The 17,081-nt window shown below is 51.0% G+C and overlaps 3 protein-coding genes across 11 annotated transcripts in view; 1 reads left to right on the top strand and 2 right to left on the bottom strand.

Annotated features, from left to right (window-relative positions):
• Nucleotides 1-1,665: 1,665 nt before the first annotated feature.
• On the bottom strand, nucleotides 1,666-5,680 carry RAD51D (RAD51 paralog D). Of its 5 annotated transcripts, none has more exons than XM_042879691.1 (11): nucleotides 5,591-5,680; nucleotides 5,194-5,322; nucleotides 5,051-5,112; nucleotides 4,796-4,914; nucleotides 4,075-4,156; nucleotides 3,841-3,975; nucleotides 3,428-3,523; nucleotides 3,212-3,302; nucleotides 2,881-2,951; nucleotides 2,529-2,696; nucleotides 1,666-2,077 (listed from the first exon to the last, which is right to left on the bottom strand). In XM_042879691.1, the coding sequence occupies exons 1-11, from the start codon at nucleotides 5,637-5,639 to the stop codon at nucleotides 2,000-2,002; spliced, it is 1,080 nt and encodes a 359-aa protein (XP_042735625.1). In that variant the 5' UTR covers nucleotides 5,640-5,680; the 3' UTR covers nucleotides 1,666-1,999. The 5 variants fall into 5 exon arrangements, with proteins under 5 accessions (XP_042735625.1, XP_042735628.1, XP_042735624.1 ...); XM_042879694.1 differs by having other exon boundaries at nucleotides 5,194-5,300; nucleotides 5,591-5,659; XM_042879690.1 differs by lacking the exon at nucleotides 5,591-5,680 and having other exon boundaries at nucleotides 5,194-5,581.
• Nucleotides 5,681-6,905: 1,225 nt separating this feature from the next.
• Nucleotides 6,906-15,804, top strand: UNC45B (unc-45 myosin chaperone B). Of its 2 annotated transcripts, XM_042879563.1 has the most exons (21): nucleotides 6,915-6,953; nucleotides 7,039-7,115; nucleotides 7,243-7,404; nucleotides 7,720-7,756; nucleotides 8,217-8,392; nucleotides 8,756-8,845; nucleotides 9,103-9,270; nucleotides 9,387-9,555; nucleotides 9,719-9,889; nucleotides 10,131-10,302; nucleotides 10,720-11,020; nucleotides 11,390-11,484; nucleotides 12,011-12,152; nucleotides 12,508-12,648; nucleotides 13,028-13,155; nucleotides 13,272-13,338; nucleotides 13,481-13,594; nucleotides 13,728-13,843; nucleotides 14,463-14,580; nucleotides 14,679-14,834; nucleotides 15,151-15,804. In XM_042879563.1, the coding sequence occupies exons 3-21, from the start codon at nucleotides 7,243-7,245 to the stop codon at nucleotides 15,415-15,417; spliced, it is 2,790 nt and encodes a 929-aa protein (XP_042735497.1). In that variant the 5' UTR covers nucleotides 6,915-6,953; nucleotides 7,039-7,115; the 3' UTR covers nucleotides 15,418-15,804. The 2 variants fall into 2 exon arrangements, with proteins under 2 accessions (XP_042735496.1, XP_042735497.1); XM_042879562.1 differs by having other exon boundaries at nucleotides 6,906-7,115.
• An 8-nt stretch (nucleotides 15,805-15,812) lies between these two features.
• The window catches only part of LOC122184542 (schlafen family member 5-like), a 7,283-nt gene continuing 6,014 nt past the window's right edge, over nucleotides 15,813-17,081 (bottom strand). For 2 of the 4 annotated variants that reach the window (XM_042879560.1, XM_042879559.1), the window contains one exon: nucleotides 16,040-17,033. In XM_042879560.1, coding sequence (XP_042735494.1) covers nucleotides 16,898-17,033 — 136 coding nt within the window. In that variant the 3' untranslated portion in view covers nucleotides 16,040-16,897. Of the gene's footprint in view, nucleotides 17,034-17,081 lie in introns of all 4 variants that reach the window. The other 2 variants (XM_042879558.1, XM_042879561.1) reach the window with 2 other exon arrangements.

The raw sequence follows: 17,081 nt of genomic DNA, 5'->3' as shown, positions 1-17,081 counted from the left end.
TGTGCTGCCTTGGAACCAGGTCCCCAGTGCCGTGATAACATATACTTACTCACAGGCTCGCAGAATGGCTTGGAAGGAACCCAAAGACCACCCAATTCCAACCCCCTATCACAGAATCACAGAATGGCCAGGGTTGGAAGGGACCTCCAGGATCATGAAGCTCCAATCTCCCTGTCACACGCAGGGCCACCAACCTCCCCATTTAACTCTAGACCAGGCTGCCCAGGGCCCCACTCAGCCTCTCTGGGCAGCTGTTCCAGCTCCTCTCTGCTCTCATAGGAGAGAACTTCCCCCTGACATCCAACCTCAATCTTCCCTCCCTCAACTTAAAATCATTTCCCCTTGTCCTGCTGCTATCTAGTATTTCCAAGAGTTGATTCCCCTCCTGTTTGTAGGCTCTCTTTAGGTACTAAAAGGCTGCAATCAGGTCACCCTACAGCCTTCTTTTCTCCAGGCTGAACAAGCCCAGCTCCCTCAGCCTGTCTTCATAGAGGAGGTGCTCCAGCCCCCTGATCATCTCTGTGGCTCTCCTCTGGACCCTCTCCAACAGCTCCCTGTCTTTCTTCTACTGAACAGGCATGGATGCTATCCACAGGATCAGGGTACACAAAAATGTACATGCTTTTGTGTCCCTGTATGTGTGCAGACATGCACATACCCTAATAGATATATGCACACATATACAGATAGTACATATATATACACATAAATGTATCCAAACGTGTGTGTAATACACACATCTAGGGCAAACACTCCACCCTACAGCCCTGCAGCCAGTGCAGGTAGCGGGGCTCAGAGCAGGGACATCCCCACCTGCAGTGGCACAGCCAAGCGCTGACCCCAGGACTGACTGCCTGCCTGAGCACAGGGAGAAAGGCTGAATTAGGATTTTTAGGTCAGAAACTCTTTTTGACCTACTTTTACTATGTAAATTTAGGGCAAAGCAGCTCGAGTGAGAAGCTGAGATTTTCCAGCGCAGGTAAGACTGCTGTCACCTGAAGCCATCGTTGTGCCCATGCCAAAAGGTACACAGAACCCACAGCATCATCACCAGGAATTCGGGACCGCAGCACCAAACCCCACACCCTGCACACCTTACCCCAGCAAAGCACAAAGCAGACTGCAAGCAGATGAAAGTCTCACAGCTGTGCCAGGAGCTCTGGAGCAGCGCGGCTTCGTCACCTTTCCCTGTTCCCTTCCCCTTCTCCTCCTTTTGAGTCACCGTCCCATGACAGCCCGCAGTGACAAAGTGCAGAAGGAGCATTTTCCGAACCCGGCATTACGTGGGGCTGATGACTGCAACCTCCCATGATTTAGGGGAAGGAGGCACATGGAAAACCCCTCTGCTCCAGACAAAACCATGGCTCTGTACAGCCCTCCTGCCCATAAGGATCATTCTGTGAGTTCCTGCAGACAGGAAAACTGCCCCAACATAACCAGCCGCAGGCATGGAAATCCCAGAGCAGCACAAAAATTGTAACTTTAAAATGAATTCTAGTCTTACGCAGCACAGCAGTGCCCCAAAACGCTGCAGGGCTGTCAAAGTGACGGGATCACATCCAGTGCCCATTGCATCCCTGCTCACTAACTCACCCCACCTATGCTAAGGATTACTGAGAAATCTGAAGCTGAGCAGAAGTTGCCACACATTGAATCACAGCCTTGGACTGTAACAGTGTGCAACACCTTTATTTCTCAACCAAGAGCACCATGGGCTGCCCAAGGCAGCAGTTATGAGGTGGGAACAAAACCACAAACCAATGCAATGCCAAGGATGGGACAGCCCCACTGGTGGCAGAGGAGGGGTCCTGCCTGCCCCATGCCAACCACACATGTGCCAAGAGAGCTCTCCAGGGAACCCCACACACGTTTTCTCACAAGGCAGAAGAACAGGAACTGTTCTGTGCTGTGGGACTCAGAGGCAGTATGTGCTGTGTCTGCATAGTTTTTTTTACAGCTCTCCCAGACCTTGACATTTGCTTTTCTGTCCCCATCAGGGTCATGGTGTGGGTGTCGCTGGCCTCTGTTTCTGCACATAATTGTTGCCAATATCCAGCTGCACCTGTATCCCTGTTGGCTGCAGCAGGAAACAGAAGAGCTCAACTCTACTAAGCCTGCATGAGCTGCACCTTTCCCAAGCCAAAGCCCCCAGCTCCATCCCCTTGAGGACTTTTTTCTGCCAATGCCCTCATTTTATCTGGGTCTGCTGAATGAATGCAGTTTAGCACACTTTGCTCTGAGAAGACCCCAGGTGCACCGTTATTGCCATTACTCAGCACAGGATCACATCTCTGCAGGTGTTTGAGCACCGTGACAGTGAGATGGGCTTGGGGACACACTGACCCAGGTTGCAAGCAGTGCCCCTTATTTAACAGAATAAACCCGAGAGCTCAGGCTGCTGGCATCAGGTGCCTTTCTCAGTAGCACACATCTGCCACTCTCCCATTGCAGTGTGTCCCCCTGGGGGGGCTGACTCTGCATCCCACTGCTCCACACCCACACCTCCCTTTTCCATAGCCAGAGCCCACCTGGCGCGGTGACTTGGCCAAGCAGGCAGTGTGTGGAGCAGTGCCCTCCTCCCACGGCGCTGCTCTGCCCTGCAGCAGCACACGGGTGCTGGGCACGAAGCTCCAGGAGCGGCCAAGTGCTGACTTGAGAGCGCCGGTGCTGCTGTCCCTTGTCACCTGGTTGGTCACCTGCCACGCACACACACAGGCTGTGAAACTCAGTGAAACTCCTGAGGTCACCAGGAGATGATGGCTAAGTTGTCACTTGATGAAGCTCTTTCCCTCCAACCAATCAGCCAAAGCAGCTGCACCAGGGGCTCCTAAACCTGGGCTCCCTGCCATGGCAGGAATGCTCACGGACAGCAGCACTCACCAGCACCACCACGCTGAACTCCTTGGCCAATGTCTTCAGCTCCCGGGCCAGTTGCATCATGATGGCCAAGCCTGCAGGTGGAGCAGGTGTTGAGGGGTGGAGTGCTCAACCCAAACAGAGGGAGCAGCCCCCAGAGCTCACCCCAGAGGTAGAATCATAGAATCACTCAAGTTGGAAGACCTCTAAGATCAAGTCCAACCATTGACCCTCAGCAGCTCATTGGTGACGCTGGACTTGTGTGAGCCTTATATATGGTGCTTATAAGCACCTTCACATCATTTCCAGCATGTTGCCATCAGCCTCCCCCCCCACAGAGCAGCTCAGGGCTCACCCTCTGACTGCTGGCCACCCAGCAGCGGGGACAGCACGGCTGACACGGAATCAATGAGCACTGCCTTGAGCGGCCCCGCCGAGCTCTCCACCTGCAGAACAGAATCAACCATGCCACATTGAGCAACATTTTTTAGAGGTGTTACAGCTGCACTGAGGCTTTGATATCCCTGGGATGAAGTGACACTTGTCAAGGAGAGGAACTTGGAGGCCTTACCTGTTGGGAGAGGCAGTCCCGCACTTCATGCAGGGCACGCAGCATCTCGTAGATGTCAAACACGCGGATCACCTGCACCCGCTGCAGGGCCTCCAGCTGTGACACACAGCAGTGTCAACCTGCAACCTGCACTGCACGCACAGCACACCCACGTCCCTCCTGCCCATGCCACAGAGCCAGGGGCCTTCATTTTTCCTGTATTTACCCCCACTCCATGAACACTGTTGTCCCCACAACAATGATGGCAGCAGCACAGCAGAGCAAGCTCAAAGAGCAATGGGTGAGGGACTGAGTCAGGCTCTCCCATTCTCCACTAAGAACAGCACCCAGCCTCAGTAGGAATGGGCCCAGCAGAGTCCATGAGGATAACAGTGGGCTAATGCCCTCACAAGCAGGAAAAACACCGAACTCACCTGCTCCTCCTTGTCCTCCACCCGGGACTGGAGCATCTGGTAGAGGCGGGAAGCAGTGAACCCCCCCGTGGAGTCGAGGAAGACGACGTGCTGCCTGAGGCCGAGGGACACGCTGGCCGCGATACTGAGGCACACCTGGAGCAGTATGGACCGGTCATCAGCTGCCCACCCATGGCACAATGAGAGCCTTCGGTGTCCCCGACCCCAGGCCAGGTCACCCCCTGCCCCACTCACCTGTGTTTTCCCACTGCCTGGTGCTCCTGCCAGCTCTGTCACCTCCCCGGTGTACAGCCCTGCGTCCAGCAGCTGGTCCAAGCTGTGGGGTGAGCACAAGGTAGGATGCTCAATATGCATCCCACAAAATGGGGACAGTGCTCTCACATACCAGTACCTATCATCCACTTCACAAAGAAGACATGGGCTCTGCTCCCACCCTCCAGCCCTGACTCTCCATACACGGTGGGCTGCAGCAGCTCTGCAGTGCAAGAGAATCATGCTGAGATGGGAAAGAGCCTGGGAGCCAGGTTTGAACATCTGGGGTTTCTCTGCATCCCCACTGTAACAAGCCAACAAGGAGACTGGAGAAAGAGAAATAAGCCTGGGCAACAAAGAGCAAGTCATCTCTTTGCCCAGCCTTGGGAAATCATCACTCCAAACCCTCCCAGATCCATAACTCTCTTCTCAAGGGGAAGGCTGAGGGCAGCACATTCTCTAGTCTAGAACTGAGACATACAGCCAATTCCAAGAGATGTGCAGGCTCTTGCAAGGACAACAACGGCAGTGTCATCCCTCAAGGGACAGAGACCAGCTGACTTCACAGCCACAGGACATGAAAAGTCACCTCTGCTCTCAATGGGCACAGCCAGGCTGGGGTTGGTGACAACTGCTGGAGACAAATGGGACAACATTGAGCACACTGGGGGCATCACCACAGCACAGCTCACTGGGCACCCACCTGGGGCTGCCGGTTGGCAGGATGGCAGTGGAGCTCTTGAGCTCCTCATAGAGGTCTGCTCCATTGGTAGGGAAGGCTGAGAACTGCGCCAGCAGCACACGGCGCACAGCCACCAGCGCCTGTCGGACAGTTTGTAAAGGGTCTAAGAAAGCCCACAGCCACCAACGTGCCCTGCAGAAGATCCCCCAGAAAAGCCCACTCAAGCAGGGAGCTGTGAGTGCCCAGCTTAGGGAGGATTCAGGGATAACCCGGTACCTTGTAAGACAGGGAACAGTTCTGGGCAACGTCCTCCAGATCCGATGACACAAAGTCCACCACTACAAATGACACAGAAACAAGAAGGGTGGAATGTGCTGATACCCCAAAGGGGCAGGAACCAACATCCCCCACCAAGTTACCAGTCCTGATGTTGTTTGCCCTGAGGAGTTGGATCATCTCTTCAGTGAGACCAGGGCACAGCCCGGCCCGCAGGACCACCATGGCCCCGGCACGGCGGGACGGAGCGCTGCAGGGATGGAAGCAGAGACCTGTAGGGAGATAGGATGGGCACCCAAGGGGTACCGTAGTGTACACGGGGGTACCACGGTGCACCATGAGGACATGCATCCCGCAGCATCCCCAAGGGGCCGCCCACACCGCAGTGATGCTGCGTGACCCCAAGTGGGTCCCTTTAGTGACACCCGTCCCCAAACCACACACGCAGCCATCACCGTGCCCACGGGGCGAGCCCTCCCCAGCAGCTCCACGCGTGTCCGGGAACGCTCAGAGCCACGCGGAGCCACGCAGAGCCCGCACCTACGGGTGGCCGAGGGGTCCCTAAAATGCCACCGGTACCGAACCTCATCCCATATCAACCCCCTTCCTGCTTCCTGCCGGCTGCGGAAGGGCTGCCGGGCTCCGCACCCCCCCTAGCGGTCTGCTCACCCCCAAGGATGCTTCCAAAAACCGTGATCCTGCTTCTGGACAGCAATAGTAAGGGAATCACAGCTGAGAGCTGGTCTCTGTAGTGGATGCCTCACCAGCTGGGTCTAAATGGCCATCCAGTGGTCCAGAGTCTATAAATATTGGAATCAAAAGTGTAGGGTAAGATAGGGTACTGTACAGTCGATGTTCTTCAGTAACCACAGAATTATAGCATAGCTCAGGTTCAAAAAGACCTTCCAGGTCATCAAGTCCAACCACAACCTAACCAGAATACCCTAACTCTAACAACCCACCACTAAATCATGTCCCAGAGCAAAGCTGAAGCCTTAGGCATCGTGTGCCCAGCACAGCTCCTCTGAGCCCCACCACTGCCCCAGGGCTGCTGGAGGGTGCTTTGATGCTCCCTGCGGGGTGATGGTCCCACAGAGCAGGCTGGCTTTTCCCAAGATCTGATGTGAGCAAGTGGCTAGAAACACCAGAGATGATGACTGCCTGGGGCTGGCTTTTGAGCAGACCTACTGAGGTGTGCAGGTGGGTTTGTGTGGTGGAAGATGAGGGTGCACTGGGAGGCTCTTTGCTGTCCCCAAAGATGAGGGGCACATGGGGAAACACAAAGGCTGATTCTCTCCCCCTCTGCCAGACACTTGAATTTCCTCAGGAAAAATTTCCTTTTGCTTTCTCATCCTCCAGAGGGCCCCCAGCACCCACTGAGCTGCACGGAATGTATTGGTAGGAAACACGGCTTACTTAGCCATGGAAGCTGGGCTGTGAGCGCTGTCAGGGGGAAGCTGCCCCTACTGAAAGCAGTGTAGGGAAGGGGGTTCTGGTGCTTTCTCTCTACGGCTGTTCTGGAAGGTGCTGGCAGCTGCCAGGCAGAGCCACTTGTCCCTGTGCAGCTGTCTCATGCCTCCCTAAATAGAAAGGGACAAGGCGCTGAGCACTAGGACGGGGGTCAGCCGTGTGAACTGATTTGCTTATGGCACAAAGCCCTCCCATTCCCACTCCATTCTCCGTGCAGCTCTGCAGGTGGTGGATAACAGGGATCCACCCAGTGGGTGGGAGAGCAGCATCCCCTCTTGGTGCCCAGAGCTGTGTGCCCTTACACACAGCGTCCCCCCACACGCTGGCTGGCGGTGGCCCCCAGCCCTATATAGCACAGGGGACAGGCAGTGGTGACAGGTGACAGTGACACGCAGCAGGAGCTGCCAGCTCTTGCCCAAACTTGGAGTGGGAGGTGAGCTCTTTCCCGAGCCGTTTGGACTCTCCAGACTTTCTGAGCTCTTTTTTGTTCTTTTATTTCTGTTCGCTGGTCACTACAGATCGACAGCTGTGGAGGTCTACTGCTGAGGAGCCGCAGCCTCAAGGAGCAGTTTGATTTTCTGAGCACTTCAGACTGGTAAGGTGCTTTTGTTCAGGGATATTCAACAGGCAGCCCAAACCAGAAGGGGCACAAATTTCATGTTTTTCCTTAAAACTCCCAAGCAGCCTAAAGTGTGTGGGTTTTTTTTTCCTCTGCTCCCCAGATGGAGGACCCCATCCAGCTGAAGGAGGAGGGCAACAAATATTTTCAAGCCAGCGACTATGAGAGAGCTGCTGAGAGCTACACGAAGGCCATGAAGCTCAACAAGGACAGGGCACTGCAGGCCGTGCTGTACCGCAACCGGGCAGCGTGCTTCCTGAAAAAGGTGAGGAAAGCTTTGGGTCCCATCCGCATAGCATGAGCATGCTGGTTTAGCTCAGCAATGGTCCCAACCCCAAATTGCTGCAGGCTTTTCCATTGCTGCCTGCAGGCTGTTGTTGTCTGACCCATACCAGACATGCTTGTTTCCTTCCATCACCAGTGAGATGGTACCCAAAGCTCCCTTCTTGCCTTCCATAGGCTCCTATTGCTTTCACCAGGGTGCCCTGTTAGTGGGAACAGAGCTTGAGTTGCACCAGCAATGGGGTCACGCTCCACTGTCTCACTGCTGATGAATTGCTCTGCTCCTCTGGTTTTGCAGGAGGAATATGCCAAGGCAGCCTCGGATGCATCTAGAGGTAAGGAGAGGCTGTGTTTGTGTTCATCTGCTCATATCTGCTTTTGGGGTACTGTTCTCATGGTGTTGTGTCCCCTAACACACAAGTACTGGAGAAGGTATAAAAGGAGATGCAGCAGTTGGTGCATCAGTGCTGGTTTGATACCAGTTCACTCTGAGATAACAATACCTATGCGTCCAGGAAATGTAGCCAATGTATATTATAGGATCTAAGATCACCCAGTCCAACCATCCACCCTTGGCTGTGATTGTTCTACACCATGCCCCTCAGTGTGACATTGACCCCTTTCTGGAACACCTCCAGGGACAGTGACTCCACCACTCCCTGGGCAGCCTGTGCCAATGCATCACTGCTCTTTATGAGAAGAATTTGTTCCTAATATCCAACCTGAAGCAGATTTTACATGGGGGATTTTCAAGAAGCAGACTTTGATGCCCTGACCTTTGGATCCCTTTCCCAGCTATTGACATCAATTCTTCGGATATCAAAGCTTTGTACCGGCGCAGCCAAGCTCTAGAAAAATTGGGAAAATTGGACCAAGCATTCAAAGATGCTCAGAAATGTGCGACCATGGAGCCCCGCAACAAGAACTTCCAGGAGACCCTGAGGCGCCTGGGGGCTGACATCCAGGAGAAGGTAAGTCCTGGGGCTCATGGACCTGGAGATGTGGCACTGAGGGACATGGTGGGGATGGGTTGAGGTTGGGCTTTGTGATCTTAGAGGTCTTTTCCAACCTTAATGATTCCATGATTCAATGGCTTTGTAGACATAGTGGGAATGGGTTGGGGTTTGACTAGATGACCTGGTGGTCTTTTCCAGCCTTAATGAGTCACAATTCTATTGGGGTGAGCTGGGCAATCATACCTGCTTTCTGAGAAGCGATGCCCATGTTGTTATCCAGCTTGCTGTCCGCCATTTGGGGACCGTGGTTGTCTTGAAGTGCAAAAGGAAAATTGCTTTGTGGTTTTCTGATGCTGCACACACTTTGTGTTGGCACAGCTGCGCATTCAGTTCTCCACGGACATGCGGGTGCAGAAGATGTTTGAAATCCTGCTGGATGAGAACAGCGAGAAGGAGAAGCGAGAGAGGGTGAGAATCTGGCATTGCTCCTGTACTCAGGGAAGGTGGGCCCCAAAGTACCCAAACTGGGATCCAACCTGTCCATCTCTGCCACCTTCCCTGCGTTTCTCTCCAGGTGCTCACTCGTTTTTTTTTATAGGGAGGATCAAGACTGACCTCCAGGTGCACCTGGAGAAGATGCTTGGGATCAGAGCTGGGGATCCCAAACATATCCCAGAGATGTTCTGGAAGCTGTGCTGCTGACCTCTCCTCTCTCTCCCACCCAGGCTGCCAACAACCTCATAGTCCTGGGCCGGGAGGAAGCGGGCGCCGAGAGGATTTTCCAGAACAATGGGGTCAGTTTGCTGCTGCAGCTGATAGAAACCAAAAATGCTGAGCTGGTCCTAGCAGCCGTGAGGACACTTTCAGGCATGTGCACAGGACATAAGGCTCGGGTGAGCAGCTTGGGACATTCACTGCTGTTGCCTTGTACCTGGAGAGCAAAAAATCACAGCTGTTCAATGCACTCATGCCCTTTGCTAACAGCTCTGCTCTCTCCTTTCGGGGTCAGGCCACTGCCATCCTCCATTACGTGGGCATTGACAACATCTGCTCGTGGATGTCGGTGGACAATGAGGAGATCTCCCTGGCTGTCTGCAACCTCCTGCAGACCATCACTGACTGCTTGCTGGGGCAGGGCAAGGAGGAGCACCATGGCAAGGAGGAGGCTCTCGTGCTAGGTAATGGAAGTCCTTGGTCTTGTTGGAGAAGCAAGGGAGCTGGTTCTCTAACTTCAATACCAATGTTGCAGCCATGTGATGGCTTTGACTGGTTTTCTCTGAGTTCACCAGCTTTCAGAGAAAGCTTCTCCTGACTGGCTGCTGCTGCCTTGCTTCTGTATAGATACTAAGAAAGACTTGAAGATGATCACGATGCGTTTGCTGGATATGTTGGTCAGTAAGAACGTATCTGGGCAGGGACGAGACCGAGCTCTCAACCTCCTCAACAAGAACATACCAAGAAAGGACCCGAAGGACCATGACAACAGCAGGACCACTTTTGTCATTGACAATGGTGAGTCCTTCCTCTCATCCCTGCTCTAACCTGGGAGGTGCTCAATGCCACAAACCCATGAGCAGAGCATTCTTTTCAGTAAATCCCTTGATAATTTCTTTGTCTAAAGATGATGTGATCAGGCTATAAACGTAACTGGCAACTCAGCTGGCTGTTTCACTGCAAAAACCCAGCAAACAGCATCCTGAGTTTTGGACAGGCCCTCTCTCCTCTAGCAGCCGTATCACTTCATTGTTTCCAGGCTTAAAAAAGATACTGAAAGTGGTGGGTCAGATTCCTGAGATGCCTGGCTGCCTTCCGCTGACAGAGAACACCCAGCTGACTGCCTCCATCCTCCTCAACAAGCTCTACGATGACCTGCGCTGCGACCCCGAGCGCGACAACTACCGTGTGATCTGTGAGGAGTACATCAAGTGAGTGGAGTGGGCTCCCTGCAGGGCTAAAGAAAGCCGTGGGGCTTTCTTAGATGCCAAACTGAGGCCTTTGGAGTTAAGGATTTGCCAGAGATCCTGCAGGATCTTTGAACATGGAGCCTCATGTACTCCTACCAGGTGGATTACAATCTTTGCATGAATCTGTGCTTGGCATGTCCCAGATACCTGTACATTTTGCTAATGGTGCTCAGCCCAGCAGAGAAATCACAGAATATCCCAAGTTGGAAGTGGGCCACAGGGATTACTGAGTTCACCTCCTGGCTCCACACCACCCAAAAATCAAGCCCTATCCTCTTGAAACAAAACTGCTCACTAATTCCTATCCCACAAGGAGCTACTCAAGGGAATGAGATCAGTGAGCAAAAACTGTATGCTGACTCTGTCTGCCCCATGCAGGAGCAAAATTGACCCACAGAACATGGACAAGACACTCCACGCCATCCAGATGGTGTCTGGAGTTCTGCAAGGGCCCTTTGACTTGGGCAACAAGCTGCTTGGCATGAAGGGGGTGATGGAGATGATGGTTGCCCTGTGTGGGTCCGAGAGGGAGATCGACCAGCTGGTGGCTGTGGAAGCCCTCATCCACGCTTCCACCAAGCTGAGCCGGGCCACTTTCATCATCTCTAATGGAATAACACTCCTGAAGGAGATCTACAAGAAGACCAAGAATGAGAAGATCAAAATCCGAGCCCTAGTGGTAAGGATGCCAGCCCCTTTGTCACCTCCTTAACCCTGGGTTTGGCAGAGGGAGGAGGTGCTGGGGACGTGCTGGGGACGTGTTGGGATTGCTCACCACAGCTCAGGGATGGCTTCTGGTGCTTTCCTTACAAAGGAAGATGCAGACCAGAAAAAGCACAGGTATTACTGGTAACCTTGAGGGCAAAACTGCTTAATTTTCCACTAAAGACATCCAATAAGGGCACAACATCTGAATTTGCTGTGCGACAAGCTGAAAAGCCTATTGGGTTTTTGGATGTTTCCTCTTAGACTTGACTTCCAATACTGGTTTAGGCTGACTTTGGGCAGAAACACTAGAGGATTAATGAATTATTCAATTCCTCCTCAGGGTCTCTGCAAGCTGGGCTCAGCAGGAGGGACAGACTATGGGCTGCGGCAATTTGCTGAGGGCTCCACGGAGAAGCTTGCCAGGCAGTGCCGAAAGTGAGTTGTACCTTGGCTTTAGTTCTGTTATTCCCGACTTTGCAAAGCATAACTATGTGCTCCTCTCTGGCTTCATTCCCTGCTGCGGAAATGCCTGCAGGGAGAATCATAGAATCAAAGAATCATTAGGGTTGGAGAAGACCTCTAAGATCCCTAAGTTCAAACCTAACCCATCCCACCATGCCCACTGACCACGTCCCTCAGTGCCACACCTCCACAGTTCTTGAATACCTCCACGGATGGTGACTCCTCCACTTCCCAGGCAGCCTGTGCCACTGCATTACCACTCTTCTGAAGAAGTTTTCCCTAATATCCAACCTGAAAACCTCCCCTGGAGCAATATGAGGCCGTTCCCTCTTGTCCTTTTGAAAGAAAAGTTCTTGTCCTGAGGCACCCATAGGGAGATGTAGTAGAACCCAAGTGCAGGCCCAAGCCTGAAATGTTCTCAGCACATTTGTTCCTCCTTCCTTCTTTCCAAAGAAACCAGTCCTGGCTCCTGAGATAAAAGTAGATTTCTCTCTTCCAGGTGGTTGTGCAACACCAGCATTGATGCCCGCACCAGGAAGTGGGCTGTGGAAGGACTGGCATATCTGACCCTGGATGCAGACGTGAAAGATGACTTTGTGGAAGATGAGCAAGCCCTGCAAGCTATGTTTGAGTTAGCCAAGGTTCTACCCCCTTACAGTGTTCTCTCATCCCTCTTGTAGCAGCTCTCCAGAGTAACACTATCTCCCTAAGCAGGAGCAGTTCTGACTGCAAACCCTCATCTCTAGTTTAGAAGTTCAGTTTTGTATGTGCTGCTGAGATACCCAAAACTTGTTATCAACAGATAAGAGCAGAAGTTTGCTCTTAACCTTTACTGTCAGCGACTGTAATAGGCGTTACCACATGAAAACCAAAGGCATCAAGGTTCTGACACCATCTGATGGGACTGTGTCCTGTTTGACCATAAACTTCAGTTTTTCCCTCATCTGGGAGCAAGCCAGTGAGCACTTCAACTAGGACTTTTATTTCTCTGTGCAGACAAGTGACAAAACTATCCTGTATTCTGTGGCTTCTGCACTGGTGAACTGCACCAACAGCTACGATACAAAGGAGCTGGTCCCAGAGCTGGTGCAACTGGCCAAATTCTCCAAGCAACACGTGCCTGAGGAGCATCCCAAGGTAGGCTGTGTGTGGCCAGGAGGTGCTCAGGTCTGAAGATTTTAGATGTTAGGTGAAAGTTCCTTACTTAGAGGGGGGTGATGCACTGAACAGGCTGTCCGGAGAGCTGTGGGTGCCCGTCCCAGGAGATGCTAAGGCCAGGCTGGATGCGGCTCTGGGCAGATGAGCTGGTAGGGGGCAGCGAGCCCATGGGGGCTTGGAACTATGTGATATTGAAGGTCTCTTCCTAATCCATTCTGTGATGATTTTCTTTGGTGTATTCATCATCACAGCCGCCAGGTCTCCTGGTTCCCAGCCTATCAGGCTGAAACTGCTTTGTTCCCCAGCAGGATGGCAGCTGCTAGAGGCTAATCTCTTTGCCATGTCCTCCCCTCTGCAGGACAAGAAGGATTTTGTCGTGAAGCGAGTGAAGCGGCTGCTAAAAGCTGGCGTTGTCTCGGCCTTGGCCTGCATGGTGAAAGCTGACAGTGCCATACTGACAGACCAGAGCAAGGAGCTCATCGCCAGGTGCCTGCTGGGCTGCTGGGCTTTGCCTGGGATAGAGTTAATTGCAAAGCCTTTGTCCTGTCCCGTGAGGGAGGGGGGTTATTGCTGCTCCAGTGAGTGGTGCCGTGCTTTTGCAGGGTGTTCCTCGCGTTATGTGATGACCCCAAGGACCGTGGGACCATTGTTGCTCAAGGTGGTGGAAAGGTGATTCCTCTTCCAACCTTGTGATTCTGTGATTCTGTGATTCTGTGATTCTTCTACCTGCAGCCCAGCCTGACGTGTATTAAATGTCTGTTGGGATCCTGCAGTGAGGGGAGGTGGCATTTAATGCTTTCCTGTGTGTTAGGCCCTGATACCTCTGGCTGTGGAAGGCACAGATGTTGGCAAGATAAAAGCTTCTCATGCCCTGGCAAAAATTGCTGCTATCTCCAATCCAGACATAGCGTTCCCAGGAGAGAGGGTGAGTTTTAAAATAAAAAAGAGAGGTGAGAAACCACTTGTTTTGTTACTTTTCTTTTTTCAAATGAGAATCACCAGTATCATTCAAATGAATATCACCAATATGGAAAAGTAGTGATACCTCTTGTTCTCAGGTGTACGAGGTGGTGAGGCCCCTCGTCAGCTTGCTGAACACCGAGAGAGATGGCCTCCAGAACTATGAGGCTCTCCTGGGACTCACTAATTTTTCAGGAAGAAGTGATAAGCTTAGGTGAGTGCTGCTGCTTTTTGGGCTTTTTCCCTGCCCAGCTGCTTTATCAGGAGTGAATCTGAATTTTACTTCAATGCTTTTCTCATAGATTTGGGAAGAGTGGTTAAGTTGAGCTGCCTCTGCCTTTTTGTTCAGGTCTCTGAACAAAAAGATCCATAAAATACCCAGTAAGAAGTGTTTTTCCTCTGGAAAGGGGAAAAATTGCATGAATTCAATTTGCATTAGGCAAGGAATAAACCACATATCATGAGTCCTTGTGCTGTGGGCAGATTTATTTCAAGCCCCCCAAATCTCTCATCTGTCTGCAGTTAATGTTTTAGGTTGATTACAGGAAAAGAGAAAATGATTTCAAATTAACGTAGGGCAGATTTAGGTTGGATGTAATGAAGTTTTTACAATGAGGGTGGTGAGGCACCACATCGGCTGCTGAGAGTTGGGATGATGCCAGTCCCTGCAGACCCCCCAGGGTCAGGCTGGAGAGCTGCAAGCACTGATGGAGCTGTGGGTGTCCCTATGCACTGCAGCAGTGGGACCAGATGGCCTCTGGGAGTCCGTCTGAACTCCAACCATTCCATGATTATCCCATCTCATGATGTGGTTTGATTCCTCTTCAACACAGGATGAAAATAGTCAAAGAAAGGGCACTGCCAGACATTGAAAACTACATGTTTGAGAACCATGACCAACTCCGACAGGCAGCCACGGAATGCATGTGCAACCTGGTGGTCAGCAAGGAGGTAACTGCATCTCAGGTCTGGCTGCGTGCAGCAGCTCCTGAGGCACCTCGATGATGCATTCACACTGCGTTGTCTCTGGATTCTGTGACTTTTTCCAGGTTCAGGAGCGGTTCGTGGCTGATGGAAATGACCGGCTGAAGCTGGTGGTGTTACTGTGTGGTGAGGATGATGAGAAGGTCCAGAAAGCAGCAGCAGGAACCCTGGCCATGCTTACAGCAGCACAAAAGAAACTCTGCTCAAAGATGACTGAAGTGGTAAGACATAAGCCTAATTACCAACAGTGTAGGCATAACCTTGAATGCTTCTCTTAAGGAAGATGCAGTCCGTCAGCTGTCCAGTGAGGAACTTAGTGTGCATGCTCCTTGTTCATCCCACAGAAAGTAAAGCAACTTTCCTTAAGCCAGCTTCCAAGGCTTCATCTTAGAGATGAAACCATTAATCTATAGCTGTTCTTCAAGTGAAGCCCAGCATATAAGCTGTCAGGCAAGGTTAGGAATGCAATATTACACCCTTAAAATTTGATTGAGGTATTCTTCAGACCAGTACTAACAACATTTCCCTTCCTTGAAGACCACCCAGTGGCTTGAAATCCTGCAGAGGCTCTGCTTGCACGATAACATGGAAGTGCAGCACCGTGGACTGGTCATCGCTTTCAATTTAATCAGCGCCAGCAAAGAGCTGGCAAAGAAATTGGTGGAGTCAGAGCTCCTGGAGATCCTGACGTTTGTTGGCAAGCAAGAAGATGACCCCAAGAAGCAGCATGTAATTAACGCAGCACGTGACTGTCTCACAAAGTGCATGGATTACGGGCTGATCAAACCTCTCTCTCGAGCGTGAGGAAATGGAAAGTACCAGAAAGGGTTGGGTGGGGAAAAAAACTTACTGAGAAATGTGAAGAACAGAGGCATGAAGAAAACCCCATCGCCAAGGCAAGGAATAGAGCCTGGGGAGAGTTTTGAGGGATTGGTGTTTGGAAAAGGAGGCATTTGCATCAGAAATTTAGAAAGCATCCATCTGAGCTCAAGATGGTGTAAATCCATTCATGACCCCCATTCAGTTCTGCAACCATTCACAGCTCCTAGTACCACGGTAGCACCAGGCTTAATTGCCTCCCATCCAGTGGTCAGAACATAAAGTGTGTGCTTTTCTTTGTGTTTTTAAATGGCTTTAAGCAGTGTGTAAGAGTGGAGGATGAACTCTTAATAAAGTCACTACTTTGCTCCACGTAGAATCTCTGCTGCTTTGCTTTAATCAAGCAAATGGTCGAGGGCAATACTCAGTTGCAAAGTTACAAAACACAGAGCAACCTAGAATAACCAGTTTGTGGCACAAGCTAATTCACACCAGTTTCAAAATATCAAATGTGCAAAGATGTGAAAATCAGCTAGATGAAGAGGCAGCACTGATGACGTAAGCTGAGGTTCACACCAGAAACACACAGAGGGCCCAACAGGGAATACTGAAAACATCTGATGAAGGAAGAACAAGCAGCCACCAGTTGGCAACCACACTGCAATTTTATTGTATAAATATCTGCATTCCTATCAATAGATTCTCTATGCATGCTATGCATAACACAAATAAAAGACTTGCTTTAGTCTGCAGCAGAACAGAAATCTAAGTGCACAGGAAATATGATATTCTGCAGTGATCTGAAAGCACATTAAAATATTTCCGATCGTAGTGAGTGTTAGTGACATTCCTGTGATCAGCAGGGCATGATTAAATGATTGACGTGTGGAGGACAAGAAGGGAATCGTGCAGATAGTCTTCCCTAGTTAATGACTACTAGTTAATGGCTAAGGAAAAAAGGAAGATGCCTCCAGCTTCCAGAAGTAAGAGAAGCAAGAATGTTTGCGCTAACAGATTTGACAGCCTGAGGCAAGTTTACTCCAAGGCTGATCCAGACGGGTACTATGTCTTATTTTAACTATATCCAGTATAATCATTGGTGTCTTGTAAGCATAAAGGGAGAGTATTAGATTCTTCTTCCAAACCAGCTGAGCCACAGGCCATTCTATAGTGGAAAACAACATGGAGGTCCGTGGCTTGTTTTCAACCAGCCTTCAATTTTGGATATCCAGTTTTAGGAATTTTGGATCTGCTCTTTGAAAGGATTTTGCATTTAAGAGTTTTGCCTAACTGGCATGTCTGAAACCAAGACAGAAGTGCTACTGATACCTAAGGTCAGTAATGCAAAGCTGATACAACTAGGTGGTTCTAACTCATAGTGATTTGCTGAAGTTGAGTGGGAAGGTCTCTCGTAAATGCTATTTCTGTGTATAGTAGTTAAAACATGGACAGAAGGCTTCATTTTCTACTCCATTAGGTGGCTAAGAAAGTACTTCCTTAGGTACCTAAGAAATAAGATTACAATTTTGAGTTCCTGAGCTATGCAGTAGATTTCTATCAGAGCAGTACTACAGTGAGCTTTTTCTTTGTACCAATGCTCACATAACAAGTGCATGTTTAAATTAGCCCAGGATGCTACAGATAATAAT

This window comes from Lagopus leucura, unplaced genomic scaffold (genome assembly GCF_019238085.1).
Source record: "Lagopus leucura isolate 7727_CA_CO unplaced genomic scaffold, USGS_WTPT01 Super-Scaffold_100024, whole genome shotgun sequence".
NCBI classification, from domain to species: Eukaryota; Metazoa; Chordata; class Aves; order Galliformes; family Phasianidae; genus Lagopus; species Lagopus leucura.
This window is presented reverse-complemented; position numbering and strand designations above follow the sequence as displayed.